The following is an 18,380-nucleotide window of genomic DNA, read 5'->3' as shown; positions in this document are numbered from 1 at the left end:
ACTTGATCCTGTTTATTGTGCCGTCAACACATTGGAAAGTAAACATGACTATGTGAATAAAGTTTCCTAGATTTATCAGACATAGGGTTTTACTGATATGATAATCTACAACAGAGTTTACTTGCATTTGGAGAAGTGCTATGTTCTTTCCAGAGCATTGGTTAAAGTAAAGCTCAGGTTGGATGCATGGAGTATGCATCGGAAGGGACCGATATTGAACTTTGACTTAGATTTATTAAACTTACCGTAATATCTATTCAAGTCAATATCGCCTAGTTGATCCTAGATCAAATATTCTTAATCCTATTATGATTAGGCTCAATCTTGAAAGGCTATTCGTGTTCTTTGATTTGTTAGTTAAGCCTACTTTTAGGTCAGGGTGATACGTACATTTTGGGAACACGGTAGTGCAATTGAGTGGGAGCGCTAGCATAAACATGGAATCTATAGCTTCTATCTGGCGAATAGTAAGCAAAGGATGATCTCCTTCGAGCTTGACCAAACGAACATAAATGGTGGAGTACTCATTTCACATAAGCTGAAATATCATTTATACGGGGTCAAGTGTTTTAAGGATAAATACATTGTAGGGTGTAACGGTAATTTAATCCCTTTACAGTGTAGATCATTCATATAGAGGATCATTGATCAAATTAGGATTATAACAATGGATAACTAATGATGTGTCTATATGGTGGAACATATAGAGCATTCTATATACTGAGAGTGCAATTCTAAGTTCTATGCGTGGATTCAACAAAGAATTAATAAGTTAGTGAATTTTAGTGCTAAATTCTTGATCTACTTATTGGAAGCTCGGTTATATAGACCCATGGTCCCCGCACTAGTTGAGATAATATTGCTTGTAAGACTCATATAATTGGTTTTGATTAATCAATTATAATTCTCAATTTAGACTATGTCTATTTGTGAAATTTTTCACTAAGGGCAAAATTGTAAAGAAAGAGTTTTAGGGGCATATTTGTTAATTATGATACTTTGTATGGTTCAATTAATAAATATGATAAATGACAATATTATTTAATAATTATTTATAGTTATTAAATAGTTAGAATTGGCATTTAAATGGTTGAATTAGAAAATTGGCGTTTTTGAGAAAATCAGATGCAGAAAAGGTAAAACTGCAAAATTGCAAAAAGTGAGGCCCAAATCCACTAGTATAGGGCCAGCCACTTTTGTAGGAAATTTAAACTGATATTTTCATTATTTTAATGCCAAATAATTCAAACCTAACCCTAGTGGAATGCTATAAATAGATAGTGAAGGCTTCAGGAAAATTACACTTAAATTTTCTATTTTTCCTTCAGAGAAAAACCTGAGCCTTCTCTCTCCCTATCTTTGGCCGAACCCACTCCCTCTCTCTTCCTCTTGAATTTCGAAATCCTTAGTGTAGGAGTAGTGCCCACACACATCAAGCAATACCTCAATCATAGTGAGGAAGATCGTGAAGAAAGACATTCAGCAAAAGGAGTTTCAGCTTCAAAGATTCAGAGAAAGAGATCCAGGTTCAGATATTGATAATGCTCTGCTACAGAAAGGAATCAAGGGCTAGATATCTGAACGGAAGGAGTCATTATATTCCTCTGCAACCAATGTAAGGTTTCCTAAACTTTATATGTGTTTAATTTATCGTTTTAGAAAGTTCATATTTAGGGTGTTAATAAACATACTTGTGAGTAGATCTAAGATCCTGGTAAAATAAATTCCAACAACAACTTCTTCAAGTTTAATAAATCCATCAACTCTATCTGGGAAGTCATTCATAGTGTATACCACCTTGAGACGAAGGTCAGACCACAAATAACTGATCTCCTTGAGCTTGGTTGCGAGTACATAAACCTTGCGTCCTCGCTAAGACTTTTGGTCTTAGCAGCTGCCTCCAAGAATCGTTAGATGTAGTCCTTGAGGGGTTCGTCTTCCTGTTGCTTGACATCCACCAAATCATTGGGCTCAATTTGGCATTGTCGGGAAGGAAGAAATTGGTTGCCAAAAGCATCCGCTAGATCTTTTCATGAGTCAATTGATCTAGGAGAGAGCATAAGGAACATTCGGTAAATCTGACCACCACACTCTTGTCATTTCCAAAGACAAGAAAAATTTATCATAGAGCTAAAGAGTTCGTAGAACGATTACAAAAGAGAAACTTAGAAACATTAATACGATTACAAATAGTATAAATATTTTTTTAAAGTCAGGTCAAACTCAGCCAATAATAAGTCATTCTTTTACATGATATGGATAACACGTTGACAATCTGATTGGACCTCCACATTTTTGAAGCCAAGGCACGAACAGAGAAGTAAGCCATTACAATTTTTTGTTAATTCCACTATTTTTAATGTTTGTAACAATATCACCATCTTTCTATATATTTTAAAAATAACAAATTATGTTTCTAATTTTAAAACTATTACTTTATTTATAATACACACACATCAAAATGTTATATTTAAGATTATATCACTCAATAAGTACAAATATATATAAAAAGATTACAAAAGTTGGGCGTATATATATATTTGAAATTTGTATATTTTTCATAGTCATTTGAAACCACAACTAGGACGCGTTTAGAAAGCTACGGTGTAATTAGATTTGTGTGTAATTAGAGGTAATTGTACAATTTTACATGTTTGTCTGACAATATCTTGTAATAGTGTAATTAGAGGTAATTGAGGGGTTCCAATTAAACTCTCTAATTCTCGTGGTCCTATGAGAATTAAGTGTAATTACTAACTATTTTTCCAAACAAGATATTATGAATTCATATGTAATTACCACTTCATATCTAAACACATCTTATATTTTAAAATATAGTATAATTATTAAACCGTGTAATTACCACTTTAGTAATTACACTACCTAATCATTATACAGTCACTTTGAAACACACTCCGAAAATTAGGGAATTATTTGGAAGTTTGGTATTTGTTTATTTTTGATAAAGAGTATGAATTGTTTATTCTCTAATAATTTGGAAAAAGTTTTTTTTTTTGCAATGAATAAATTCATTAAAAAAGAATAACGTCATACAGGCTAGGTATGAATACTAAACATCTCCTGTTCATCAAATAAATACTAAACATGGCATGATAATCAGTATAATACTATATATCCAATGAAATATAGAATATTTATATCTAGCCAAACAAGATTATTATGCATGATAACCAGTATAATACTATACTATACTAAACAAGTTTTTTGTCACAGCCAAAATACCACCATCACCACCAAAATTATTCATTACTTTCTTTTGTCTCTTTCTCATGTTTAACATTAGGCTATATATCTAGAAATTTTTTCCAATTTGTAACTTCCAATAATAAAGAGCTTGGAAGTGATCGTCTTTGTCTCCCGAGATCCCGTGGAAGATGAAAAAAGTGTCAAGGGCGGTTGACTTATGGCATAATACATATACAATTATACCACATGTATATATGCGTAGAAACTCGTACTTTCGATTACATCGAAACTAATAAAAGAACGGTTGTGAAATTGAAACAACGTAATCAAAAACTATTGGCCGAGTGATCAGCCAAAGGGAATTTTGGCGTTATGTGCGGTTGAGAAGGCCATCGATGTCGATGTAAACACCGAGAGCTATTTGCAAAGCGATCCCCATTCGAGAAGCTATAGGGTTTCGAAGAAACGGAGGAGAACGAGGAAGGTTTGAGGGGTCTGGAGAAGAAGTGGAATGGAGGTGGTGGTGATCGGAATCAGAATCGAAGGTTGAGGAGTTGCATCAGAGGAACGAGTTGACTCAGTGAGTTGAAGAGCATTGGGAATTAGTGTTTTTTTTTAAATAAGTGTTATTCTTTTGATCTATAATTTAATAATAATAATAATCATTTTTGTCTTGTCGTTTTGACATGTCTGGTATGTGATTTTTTTGCTGTTGAGTGGTATGTGATTTTTGCAAGTTATGAGTTAGTTGTGTTGGAATTGCCGTGGGCTTGGGAATCTCGAGTTGTTCAATTCCTTAAAGAAATAGTTTTCAAAAGAGACCCAATTTAATTTTTTTTTGTGTGAGACAATTTGCAAGAAAGACAAAGTTGATTGTGTTAGAGCTTTGTTGGGCTATGATGGAAGTTTTGTTGTTGAGGCCCGTGGACATAGTGGGGGGCTTGCAATGTTGTGGAAAACTCAAGATGATGGCAAACTTCTTAGCTTTAGTAATAATCACATTGATTTGGATTTGAAGCTTGATGGATACCCTTTGTTTTGTGCGAATGGCTTCTATGGTGAACCTCAGAGGAGTTTGTGTGGGAATTCTTGGAGGCTTATTCGGCAGCTTACGGGGGAATCGACTCTTCCTTGGTGTTTAATGGGAGATTTGAATAATGTCCTTCATCATGGTGGCAAGAGAGGCGGTTGACCTTATCCAAGCTCTTTAATTCAGGGATTTTAAGATGTGGTTTCAAATTGCAGTCTTATTGATATGGAGTTGGTGGGCTATCCTTTCATTTGGGAGAAAGGGAGGGGTACGGAGGCATGGATTGAATTTCGTTTGGATAGAGCTCTCGTCACACATGGTTGGAATGATCTTTTTCCGGATGCAAGGTTAGAAAATTTAGAAAAACCTGCTTCTGATCATTGTCCTATTTTGTTGAATCTTAATTATTTAGAAAAGTGGTTAGTTTGAAGAAATTTCGGTTTGAAAATGCTTGGGTGCGTGAGCCTATGTGTCGCCAAATTGTCATGATAATTGGGATGTTCACAAGTCGAATTCTTTGAGCTCAAAAATCAAATGTTGTATGCTTTAGCCGAATGGGGGAAGGATATCACTGGTAATTTCAAGCAGCGAATAAATAGTTGTCATAAAATCCTGAAGCTTTTGAAAAATAGAAGGGATGTTGATTCGGTTAACAGGTACAAGGAGGCTCAAAATCGTTTGTTCGAAGACCTCGCCCAGAAGGAGGTCTTCTGGAAGCAGAGATCCAAACAATTGTGGCTGCAATCTGGTGACCAAAACACTAAGTACTTTCATGCTTGTGCGAGTACTAGGCGAAAAAACAATTAGACTTTGTCTCTTAAAAATAGAAGTGGGATTTGGGTGGATTGGGAAAATGGCTTATCGGGTGTCGTTGAAGATTATTTTAGAGAGTTTTTCACAACTTCGGAGATTGATTGGGGTAGGGTGACGGCTTGTGTGCATAATCGGGTGTCGACTGCTATGAATGAGTCTCTTACTATTTCGGTTGACGCTGAGGATGTTTGGAAAGCACTCTTTCAAATGCATCCTGATAAATCTCTTGGTCCTGATGGATTTAATCTTGGGTTTTATCAGAAGTTATGGGATATCATTAGTAAGGATATCATTCGGTTAGCTCAACACTTCTTTACTTTTGGTGAATTTTCTGATCATTTAAAAGAAATGAATATTGTGCTTATCCCGAAGAAGTCTAAACCCGAAAGCATGAGTGATCTAAGAGCAATTGCTTTGTGTAATGTGGCTTATAAAATTGTTTCTAAGGTGCTGGCCAATCGGTTGAAAGTTGTTCTTCCTAGTGTTATTTCTGAAACTCAAAGCGCCTTCTTACCCGGAAGACTGATAACTGATAATATCTTAATTTCTTTCGAGGTGATGCATTATTTGAAAAGGAAGCAAGTGGGGAGGGAAGGGTTTATGGCACTTAAGTTGGACATGAGCAAGGCTTATGATCGGGTGGAGTGGGGCTTTTTACAGGCTATGTTGAGGAGATTGGGATTTGATGAGCATGTGGTGAAGTTGTTAATGCAGTGTGTTAGTTCTGTCTCTGTCTCCTACACAATCACATTGGGGGGGTCATGAAATTGAGCCTATAATTCCTACATTTCGACAGGGTGATCCCCTTTCACCCTATCTTTTCCTTCTGTGTCCAGAAGGATTCTCGACTTTGATAAGAGACTATGAATGGTTGGGGAAGATTCGGGGGTGCAAGGTTGCTCGAGGGGCTCATGTGTTATCTCACATGTTCTTTGCTGATGACTGTTATGTGTTCTGTAAATCCTCAGAGGATAGTGCTATTAACATGATAGAAATGTTAAATATCTTTCAAAAGGCCTCAGGACAACAAGTCAATATACAGAAGTCCTCTATATTTTTCAGCGCTAATATTGTTAATGAGGTGAGGCAACATCTGTGTTCTATGTTGGGAGTGAATGAGGCAGGTGATGCTAGCACATATTTGGGTTCGCCAAATATTTTGGGTCGTAATAAACGGCCTTACTTGGGTTCTTGAAGGATAAAATGCGTAAAATGATTCAAGGTTGGGAAGGAAGATTGCTTTCTAGAGCAGTGAAGGAGTTGCTAATAAAAACTGTGGCTCAATCTCTTCCTAGTTATGCAATGAATGTGTTTTTTCTACCTGTGGAAACTTGCAATGAGATGGAGCAATTGATGTGTAAGTTTTGGTGGCGATCGTCGAAGAACAACAAAGGAATCCATTGGAAAAAGTGGGATAGATTGATGGTACATAAGTCTAAAGGTGGTATGGGATTTCGTAACTTGCATGACTTTAACTTGAGTTTACTTTGTAAACAAGGATGGAGATTGTTTAGTCGTCCGGACTCACTTGTCAGCAAGATTTTTAAAGCTAGGTACTACCGTAATGGTACCTTCTTAAATGCTGAGTTGGGGAGCAATCCAAGTTTCGTGTGGCGAAGTATTTATGAAACTCAAGAGATTGTTTGAAAAGGGGCGAGATGCAGAGTTGGTGATGGTTCTCGAATTAATATAGTGTTGGATCTGTAGGAAATTTATTTTACCAGGATCTTAGATCTACTCACAAGTATGTTTATTAACATCCTAAATAAGAACTTTCTAAAACGATGAAATAAACACATATAAAATTTAGGAAACCTTACATTGGGTGCAGCGAAATAATATGACTCCTTCCATTCAGATATCTAGCTCTCGATTTCTTTATGTAGCAGAGCATTATCAATATCTGAACCTGGATCTCTTTCTCTGAATCTTTGATGCTGAAACTCCTTCTTGCTGAAAGTCTTTCTTCACGATCTTCCTCACTATGGTTGAGGTATCACTTGCTGTGTGTGGGCACTACTCTAACACTAAGAATTTCGAAATCTTTAGGAAGAAGAGAGAGAGGGAGTGGTCGGCCAAAGATAGGGAGAGAGAGAGACTCAGTTTTTTCTGAATGAAAAAGTTAAGAATTTCGAAATCTCAATGAGGAAGAGAAAGAGAGTGGATTCGGCCAAAGATAGGGAGAGAGAAGGCCCAGGTTTTTCTCTGAAGGAAAAATAGAAAATTTAAGTGTAATTTTCCTGAAGCCTTCACTATCTATTTATAGCATTCCACTAGGGTTAGGTTTGAATTATTTGGCATTAAAATAATGAAAATATCAGTTTAAATTGCCTACAAACGTGGCCGGCCATGCTTAGTGGATTCGGGCCTCACTTTTTGCAATTTTGCAGTTTTACCTTTTCTGCATCTGATTTTCTCAAAAACGTCAATTTTCTAATTCAACCATTTAAATGCCAATTCTAACTATTTAATAACTATAAATAATTATTAAATAATATTTTCATTTATCATATTTATTAATTGAACCATAATTAACAAATATGCCCCTAAAACTCTTTCTTTACAATTTCGTCCTTACTTAGTGAAAAATTCACAAATAGACATAGTCTAATTTGAGAATTATAATTGATTAATCAAAACCAATTACATGAGTCTTACAAGCAATATTATCTCAACTAGTGCGGGGACCATGGGTCTATATAACCGAGCTTCCAATAAGTAGATCAAGAATTTAGCACTAAAATTCACTAACTTATTAATTCTTCGTTGAATCCACGCATAGAACTTAGAATTGCACTCTCAGTATATAGAATGCTCTATATGTTCCACCATATAGACACATCATTAGTTATCCATTGTTATAATCCTAACGTGATCAATGATCCTCTATATGAATGATCTACACTGTAAAGGGATTAGATTACCGTTACGCCCTACAATGTATTTATTCCTTAAAACACTTAACCCCGTATAAATGATATTTCAACTTATGTGAACTGAGTACTCCACCATTTATGTTCGTTTGGTCAAGCTCGAAGGAGATCATTCTTTACTTACTATTCGCCAGATAGAAGCTATAGATTCCATGTTTATGCTAGCGCTCCCACTCAATTGCACTACCGTGTTCCCAAAATGTACGTATCACCCTGACCTAAAAGTAGGCTTAACTAACAAATCAAAGAACACGAATAGCCTTTCAAGATTGAGCCTAATCATAACAGGATTAAGAACATTTGACCTAGGATCAACTAGGCGATATTGACTTGAATAGATATTACGGTAAGTTTAATAAATCTAAGTCAAAGTTCAATATTGGTCCCTTCCGATGCGTACTCCATGCATCTTACCTGAGCTTTACTTTAACCAATGCTCTCGAAAGAACATAGCACTTCTCCAAATGCAAGTAAACTCTGTTGTAGATTATCATATCGGTAAAACCCTATGTCTGATTAATCTAGGAAACTTTATTCACATAGTCATGTTTACTTTCCAATGTGTTGATGGCACAATAAAGAGGATCAAGTATGTGAAAAGGGTTTCAGATGAATTTATACATTATGTACATATAATCATGAAATAAATCATGTGAACCATGCAACATTAAATGTTATTTCTGATCTATATTAATAAGTAAATCTGATTATATTGAAATGAGTTTTATTTAGGGCATAAAACCGAACAAACTCCCACTTGCACTAATATAAAACAAAAGGTGCGTTTCAAATGATCTCAACACCTTGATATACAAATCAAGTGTAGTAGTAGTAAACTCCTCGTAATAGGATCTGAAAGGTTGAATTAACCACAACCTTTTCTCCACCATTACTCTTCCTTTAATCACAAAATCATTAATAATGTGAAATTCCTCTCTATATGTCTACTCTCTTGGGATACTGGATGATTTACCTTTGGAAACTACTTTTGGTTAATCAGGAAATTAACACTAGTAGTTAAGGCAATTTGGAATGGTGCCAAAAAATGTATAGAACTTTCCTTAGACTGAATAAGTACCTTTACTGCAACTTTAACATTCAGTTCCTTTCTGGTAGACCTAGAGACTTCAGATAGGTTTTTACACTTCTCCAAAATCACTATTCCACCCCCACAGTAACCACCATCTTATCAGAAAGATTTTCTAGCACAAAGGCAAATTTCGAAATCTGATATGGTGTAGTCTAAGAGTTTTAAACACACCCTTATAAACTAACATATTGTTCCTTTTCTTAATCTTAAGATTTACTTGATTGTCTTCCAATGTTCTTCTCCTGGATTAATCTGATACCTACTCATTACCTCCACTCAACAGCAGGTGTCTGGTCTAAGGCATACAAAAGCATATCTAAGACCTCTCACTGTTGATTTAAGAAATTCTTTCATGGCTTTATCTTTTCTGGAATAGTTGAGACTTTTCCTTAGATAAATAAAATCTATGCCTAAGAAGTTGTGAAACTTCTATAGATTGCCATTAGAAAGAAAATGCTTCAGCATCTTACTTAAGTAAGTTGCTTGCATTAGAGTAAGTAATTACCAGGTATACCACAAGCCATAGGTTTAGATAAACTCAAACCTATAATACTAGGAACAGGAAGTTTTTGTTAAGTCCATCGAATAGACTTATAAACGAAAATTTCCTTTATGTCCTTGTATTCGAAAACTTTAGGTTATTTCATGTGAATGGATTAAACCATAGTTCTATTGGCTTTTCTTCTTAGTTTCTTATCTTGACAATCCATTACTTTTTTAAACTCACAATGGATTTTAATCACTAGTGTCTCCCAAGTAATGAGAAGGTGAGTTCCTAGAAACTCTCCCACTACAACAAGGTACCGTGAATTATGTCTAAGAAAAGTAAATGGTATTTAACCTCTTTGGTTGTGACAAGACAACAGAGGCAGTGGGATCATCATATGTAAAATAAGATGATAGAACACTTTTGGAATCAAGAAATAAATATCTCCATACTTTATTTTTCAGACTTAGTCATTATCTTAGAAAAGTAGTATTTGTTTGAACAAACACTTTCTTATCTATTGACTATGGGATGGTCCACCCCTAATCACTTAGAATAGCTAACAAACCATGGTTAACAGTTCTAGCTTTTCTTAAGATTTCGATTAAGTCATCCATGAACCTAGTAATGATTTACATTAAGTATACAACCATTACATCATTTTGAAATTGTATTACCATAGAAGGAATTAGGCAACGACTAGTAACTAATCATCAACATGCAACTCGAAATTTCTGGGGAGGTAAGTTTGGATATAATTCAAAAATTAATTTAATGATCTTTGAACTGCATATCTACTAACTATTTCTCCACCCCTATCAGTTCGCAAGATCTTTAACCACTTACCTTAATGGTTTTAACCATTGCTAGAAATTAATGAAATTTTTCAAACATTTCAAATTTCTTGCTAAAAGGTATAATCTAGAGTTATCGTTATAAGAATACAACGAAAAAACTCATATCCACCCCTGAATGTACATCCATCTGCGAATGAGATGAACTACTTTCAGTGGATATAGGCATATTAACTCTTCGGAGAGATTGATCTTGTCAAATCCACTATGAACAAGATACAAATGACATAGATTAAAAAAAAAGTGGTAGTGTCTTTTGATGACATAGGTTTAGTTACATCAAAGAGTTTTTAGAATACTGTAAGTGGATCCTGGTCACAGAATACCTAACTCATATTCCATACAGTTTTAATCCATTAATAGAAGATGGATATTAAACACTTGAGAAAGTGTAACTGTATTGTATTCTGGAATTAGAAATATAAGAAAATTTCTATTTGGAATCTAAAATTAAAGTCAAAGACTTAAATTTATACCAAATATAATGAGTAATTCTATCTTGGACCACCACTACTAATACAAACTCTAAGTCAGATTTGCCCATACAAGTAGGAGTTTCTACGATTGAGGATTTATATCAATTGGGAATAGAATTTCGGGATTATAATCATATGCGTCATTTAATTTCTTAAGAGAAAATATAGAATGACATGAAATGATGTATAGACCATTCATCCAATGATATGTTATTGAGCTAATTCGAAATGAATAAGCTAAGAGGAATTAGGATAATTTCGTTTAAAATAAGAATCCAACGATGCTTCGATTAGCGAAAGTCAAAGTAATCTTATTTATACAATCTTCTTGTTTCATATCGTAAAAATACTAATCTAAGGTGTCATCAATTGATGAACAGCTAGATGTCGCATATACAATATTTATCTTTCGAGATCTAACACTATTATGTATGTCTAATGGTGAAAATCCACTAGGGATTTATCTCATTAGATAAACAAGCCAAGTTAGACCAACAATGAAGATTCGAAATTAAACTACAACTTAATAACAGAAAATAACATGGTTCAATATAAATTCATACACAATTCAGAAATTATTAAACATATAGCAAGTAGGAATGACAAGTGAAAATACTAAAACTTACAATCCTAAATAATTTCCAAGGTTTTCAACAAACTGATATCAGTGTCCCGTTTAGGCGAGAGTCAAAGCTACCATCCATTGAATAGAGTTGTCAGCTCATCTAAAATGTTAAACATTCTAGCAACCTTTTATTCGATCAAGATTGGAATTCAGCGTTGTCCCGTTTAGGCGAGAGTCAAGGCAATTCTATCTTATGAGCTTCCACCATTGTTTCATAATTTGCAAGTCAAGTATGGTCGCCACCATTAGGGTGATCCATACCATACAAAACACTTACAAACTACTTATCATTCGAGATTAAACGGTGCGAAATTGCTAATGAACGTTCCTCCATTAGGGAGGATTACTCACTAAAACAAACGCGGTGTAAAACCCACAATGGAGATCGAATATCTTAATAATAAAGCTCATTATTTAAAGAGAGTTGTATTTTCTTTGATTTTCTTTATTAATCTATTTATTTTAAATATATATTTATTTAAATAAAATTTCCAATTTAGAATGAAAAATTCTAAATATAAATTTTAATTTAATATTTATAAATTTTACTTAGATGGATATGAAAATAACATGAATTATTTCCATCTTAGTAATAATTTCCAATAAATATTTAGAAAAATATTCAATTTAAGTTGTTACAAAATTAATTTAAATTAATTTACAACTCAAATTTTATTTTCTATAAATATATATTGGATTTCGAAAAATTAAAGTATTTAAGAATACAATTTTCGAAAAATGCATGTTAAAATAAAAAATAAATCCTGGAAAAATTATTCTAATTTAATGTTGGCCCAAAATTAATTAATAAAATTAATTTACAATAAAAAATATAATTTTCCTATTTAATTAAATATATATAAGAAAAATTTCAAATATTTAAGTATGATGATGAAAATCAACTTAAATATTAATTTTTTATTTAATTAAATACACTAGAAAAATACTTCAAGCAAAAATATATCTATCTAAATTTTCCTTTGACTAATTAATTCAATTTCTAATAATATACTTTAATTCAATTTATTTTAAATTAATCAATTAATGAAAAAAATCAATTATTTAAGTTGGTCCAAAATTAAAATAAATAATTTACAACTTTAATCTATTTTTCAAATAAAATTCGAAATTCCAGCATTTAAGAAATGCAATTTCGATATTTGATTATTAAAATAAAGAAAAAATATATTTTGAAAAGTTGAAAAATTAAATTTCAACTAAAAATAATTTTCTATTTAATTAAGTGTCATGAAAAAGAAACATTTAAGTATCATGATGAAAATCAACTTAGATATTTATTTTTCAAATTAATTAAATGTATTAAATTCAAGAAATAAATAATTAAGTGTAGAGAAGGCTTAATTATTAATCTCTAGTTTAATACTAGGAAAAAATAAATTGTAATTAATTTCACAATGTATAATATTTTCCTATTTAATATTAGAAATAATAAGTAGTCTAAAAATAACTATCTAGAAAATATCTTATTTAACTAAGTATCTTTTCCACAAAATTTGAAAAAAAAATAATATCTAATTTAAGTTGTATTAGAAAAAATCTAGAACTTAAATATTTTTCAAATTTAAATTTAATTAAATATCAAAAATTAAGTTATAACCACTTAATTTGAAAATATTCTATTTTAAGTTAATATTCGAAAAGATATTAACTCAAAAAAAAAATATCTAAAATATTCTATTTTAAGTTAATATTCGAAAAGATATTAACTTAAAAAATATCTAAAGAATCTTAATAACCAATGCCTAAAATTCCTCAACTTAATTTTGAAATTTAAAATTCAAAAGATATTCAGATTTAAGTTGGTTAGTTGTAGATAACTAAATATCAACTTAAATAGGAATATTTAATGAAAAATTTAAATTAAGCTCCAGAAAGAATCTAGATGGTTATAATTCTATATTTAATTAAATACAAGAAAATACATATAGTTTAGCTTAGAATAAAGAATAATTTAAACTATAATTTTCTTAAATTAATTTCAAAATAAATGAAATTAATTATGTTGCTAATCAATTTTATTAGGTTAAACTAGTTTAATTAACCTAGTACAGTTATTCAAATCAGGCAAATGGGCCTTCACAATTGGGGTGGTTCATGTGAGGGGGTGCTGGGTTCAGTATGTCGTACCCACTACTATGGCTCCCAACTCTCACACAAGGCCCAAAAGAGAGGAATTTAACCTTAAAATGAACAACTGTTATTAATTGAATAGGCCCAAAAACTAAATGGGCCTAAATAAAATCTATTAAGAACTATGACATTTTATTTAGCAACAACAACCTATATGCATCTATAATGAAATTAAACACATAGGCTCACACATGCACACTTTGGATGGATCCTATCATGTTGCTAGGTCATACACAGATAAAAGAAGATTGTAAATATACCTGTTACAAATTATTTACTTGACCAAGGGAGCCATCAGATCATTAGATCTGGCAAAACACATACAAGCTGAAACACATACTCCTCCAACAAGGTTAGCTGGATAGTTGGATGTAGGATTTATTTAATTTTAAATTAAATAATTAATTTCGAAAATAATTAATTAAATAAAAAAAATTTCGAAAAATTTTAAAAAAATTTGAAAAATTCGAAAATTTTAAAAAAAATTTAAATTTAAAATTAAACCTACAATTTTGAAAAATTAGGTTTCAACCAACCTAAACATCATTTCAAAAATTTGCTAACTACTTTTAAAATTTAAATGTGATTTTATAAATAAAAATTAAATAAAAAATTAGAAAAGATAAATGAATATCTTTTTCGGATTTTAAATGTAATTTAAATAAATAAAATAACAAAATTTAAAAGTTAGCAAAATATCTTACATCTTTTTAAAATTACATGATTATAGTTATCTTATTTTAAATTTAAATAAGGTCAAATTATTTTAAAAAAATTTAATTTAAAATATTTTAAATCTGACCTTAAATTTAAAAATAAGATAAGATATAATCAAATTTAAAACTAGGATAGATTATTAAGCAAAAAAAATAGATACTAACTATTTTTAAATTCAAATTACACTAATATCTTGAATTAAATTTAAAAAATATTAAATTAATTCATTATGATAATTAGAATTGAATTAGGAATAGTAATAGTATAAATACAGAACTACACAAAAAATCGGAAGTTAATTCTATGAAAAAGCATGAAAAAACGAAGAAAAACGAAAAAATTGTGAGCTGTACGGACAGTATGCTTGGCAAACTGTCCATGGGCGCACTTGGGGCTGCGTGGGCGTGAAACGTAGGCGCAGGGGGCTGCTTGCAGCCTCTCCGCGCGCGCACGTGGTGTAGCGACACAACCCGATTTTTTCGAAACTTCAAAAAATCATAACTAATTCAAATTAAATCAAAATTGAGTTCTGTAAAAAAGTAACTTGCTTAATTTTTTCCATAATATCCAATAAAAATAATTCCAGAAACAGATATTAAATTATTTTTCACGAAAAATTCACAAACACCAATCAATCATCAAATAACACTCAATACAACATGATACCATCCAAAAACAAACAAACAATCGTTTTAAAGTCCAAATTTCTTGCAAGTAAATCAATTACCATGGCTCTGAGGCCAGTTGTAGGAAATTTATTTTACCAGGATATTAGATCTACTCACAAGTATGTTTATTAACATCCTAAATAAGAACTTTCTAAAACGATGAAATAAACACATATAAAGTTTAGAAAACCTTACATTGGGTGCAGCGGAATAATATGACTCCTTCCGTTCAGATATCTAGCCCTTGATTCCTTTCTGTAGCAGAGCATTATCAATATCTGAACCTGGATCTCTTTCTCTGAATCTTTGATGCTGAAACTCCTTCTTGCTGAAAGTCTTTCTTCACGATCTTCCTCACTATGGTTGAGGTATCACTTGCTGTGTGTGGGCACTACTCATACACTAAGAATTTTGAAATCTCAATGAGGAAGAGAAAGAGAGTGGATTCGGCCAAAGATAGGGAGAGAGAAGGCTCAGGTTTTTCTCTGAAGGAAAAATAGAAAATTTAAGTGTAATTTTCCTGAAGCTTTCACTATCTATTTATAGCATTCCACTAGGGTTAGGTTTGAATTATTTGGCATTAAAATAATGAAAAGATCAGTTTAAATTGCCTACAAAAGTGGCCGGCCATGCTTAGTGGATTTGGGCCTCACTTTTTGCAATTTTGCAGTTTTACCTTTTCTGCATCTGATTTTCTCAAAAACGTCAATTTTCTAATTCAACCATTTAAATGCCAATTCTAACTATTTAATAACTATAAATAATTATTAAATAATATTGTCATTTATCATATTTATTAATTGAACTATAATTAACAAATATGCCCCTAAAACTCTTTCTTTACAATTTCGCCCTTACTTAGTGAAAAATTCACAAATAGACATAGTCTAATTTGAGAATTATAATTGATTAATCAAAACCAATTACATGAGTCTTACAAGCAATATTATCTCAACTAGTGCGGGGACCATGGGTCTATATAACCAAGCTTCCAATAAGTAGATCAAGAATTTAGCACTAAAATTCACTAACTTATTAATTCTTCGTTGAATCCACGCATAGAACTTAGAATTGCACTCTCAGTATATAGAATGCTCTATATGTTCCACCATATAGACACATCATTAGTTATCTATTGTTATAATCCTAATGTGATCAATGATCCTCTATATGAATGATCTACACTGTAAAGGGATTAGATTACCGTTACGCCTTACAATGTATTTATTCCTTAAAACACTTAACCCCGTATGAATGATATTTCAGCTTATGTGAAATGAGTACTCCACCATTTATGTTCGTTTGGTCAAGCTCGAAGGAGATCATCCTTTGCTTACTATTCGCCAGATAGAAGCTATAGATTCCATGTTTATGCTAGTGCTCCCACTCAATTGCACTACCGTGTTCCCAAAATGTACGTATCACCCTGACCTAAAAGTAGGCTTAACTAACAAATCAAAGAACACGAATAGCCTTTCCAGATTGAGCCTAATCATAACGGAATTAAGAACATTTGATCTAGGATCAACTAGGCGACATTGACTTGAATGGATATTACGGTAAGTTTAATAAATCTAAGTCAAAGTTCAATATCGGTCCCTTCCGATGCATACTCCATGCATCTAACCTTAGCTTTAATTTAACCAATGCTCTGGAAAGAACATAGCACTTCTCCAAATGCAAGTAAACTCTGTTGTAGATTATAATATTAGTAAAACCCTATGTCTGATAAATCTAGGAAACTTTATTCACATAGTCATGTTTACTTTCCAATGTGTTGACGGCACAATAAACAGGATCAAGTATGTGAAAAGGGTTTCAGATGAATTTATACATTATGTACATATAATCATGAAATAAATCATGTGAACCATGCAACATTAAATGTTATTTTTGATCTATATTAATAAGTAAATCTGATTATATTGAAATGAGTTTTATTTAGGGCATAAAACCCAAGAGGATCCGTGGCTGCCGAATGAAGATAATCCAAGAGTAACTTCGAATAATCCTGCTCTTATTAATCAAAATGTTAAAACACTTATGGAAACTGATATGTTGGCTTGGGATGTTGACTTGGTGCATGATATGTTTAATGAAAGGGATGCTAATTTAATTCTTAGTATTTCCTTGTCTTCAAGTCGTTTATGTGATGTTTGGTATTGGAGTTGGGAGAGCTCGGGCCATTTCTCAGTAAAATCGGTTTATAAGTTCTTACAATTGAGCAAAGAGTTGGGTGCACGGCATGATAATTCCGTCTTTTAGAATACTCTTTGGAAGCTAAGTGTTCCTCCGAAAGTGAAAGACTTGTTATGGCGTGCTGCTACTAACTGTCTGCCTACGAAGTCCAGACTTCGTTCTAGACATGTGCCTATTGATACCATCTGCCCTGTGTGCAAAGTAACTGATGAAACCATCTACCATTGCTTGGTGGATTGCTCTTTTGCCAAATCGTGTTGGCAACAGTTGGCTGCTGGTGTTAATTTGACGGTAGTTGGTTCTTTTGCCAACTGGTTTGCTACGGTTCTACAGTAGGCGGATGGGGAGAAAAGGAGGTTGATCGCAATGACATGTTAGGCAATTTGAAAACATCGAAATGAGCTAGTATGGTCTGATAAGTCCCCTACTGTTGCGAGTGTTGCTCACTTAGCTCAAGCTTTACTCGCAGATTGGACTCGGGCTCAAGATTCAACATTTAATCATACGGCTGCATTCCTTACTGATGTCGATGGTGTTGAAACTTAGGCCAAACCAACTGAAAACACCTTGAAGATTAATGTAGATGCTACCATTATTTCAGGAACTGCAACTTATGGCTTTGGAGGGGTGTTTAGGGATGAAACTGGCGCATTGGTGGAAGCTTTTACCTGCTGTCGATCAGGTGTGTTGCAACCCGAAATGGTGGAAGCTTTGGGTGTTAAGGAGGCACTGAGTTGGGTTAAACGGAAAGATTGGAGGAAGGTTGTCATTGAAACTGATAGTCTTACTGTGGTGCAAGCGTTACGTAGCTCTATTCCTATGATTTCATACTTTGGAGTATTATTTCTGATTGTAAGATGTTGTTGAATGACTTGCGAGATGTTTATGTCAATTTCATTAGACGTTCTGCAAATAGTGTTGCTCATTTCTTAGCTCGAGCATCCTATTTAGTTGCTGATCGTGTTATGAGGAGTAGTGATGTTACTATAGATTTTAATCAAGTAATCACTATAAATTGCAATTAATAAAGATGATAAATTTTTTCAAAAAAAAAAAATAATCCTGTTTTAGTTTTGTAATGAAAGCTAGCAAGAATTAAAAAAAAAAAAAAAAAAAAAAAAAAAAAAGTT

General features: G+C 32.5%; 1 protein-coding gene across 1 annotated transcript; it reads left to right on the top strand.

Annotated features, from left to right (window-relative positions):
• The first annotated feature begins 6,253 nt into the window (after nucleotides 1–6,253).
• LOC133038380 (uncharacterized mitochondrial protein AtMg00310-like) lies at nucleotides 6,254–6,697 on the top strand. The gene has a single exon (XM_061116511.1). It carries the CDS (start codon nucleotides 6,254–6,256, stop codon nucleotides 6,695–6,697), a length of 444 nt encoding a protein of 147 aa, XP_060972494.1.
• Nucleotides 6,698–18,380: the final 11,683 nt, after the last annotated feature.

The sequence above is a fragment of the Cannabis sativa genome, chromosome 5 (genome assembly GCF_029168945.1).
Source record: "Cannabis sativa cultivar Pink pepper isolate KNU-18-1 chromosome 5, ASM2916894v1, whole genome shotgun sequence".
Lineage (NCBI taxonomy): Eukaryota > Viridiplantae > Streptophyta > Magnoliopsida > Rosales > Cannabaceae > Cannabis > Cannabis sativa.
This window is presented reverse-complemented; position numbering and strand designations above follow the sequence as displayed.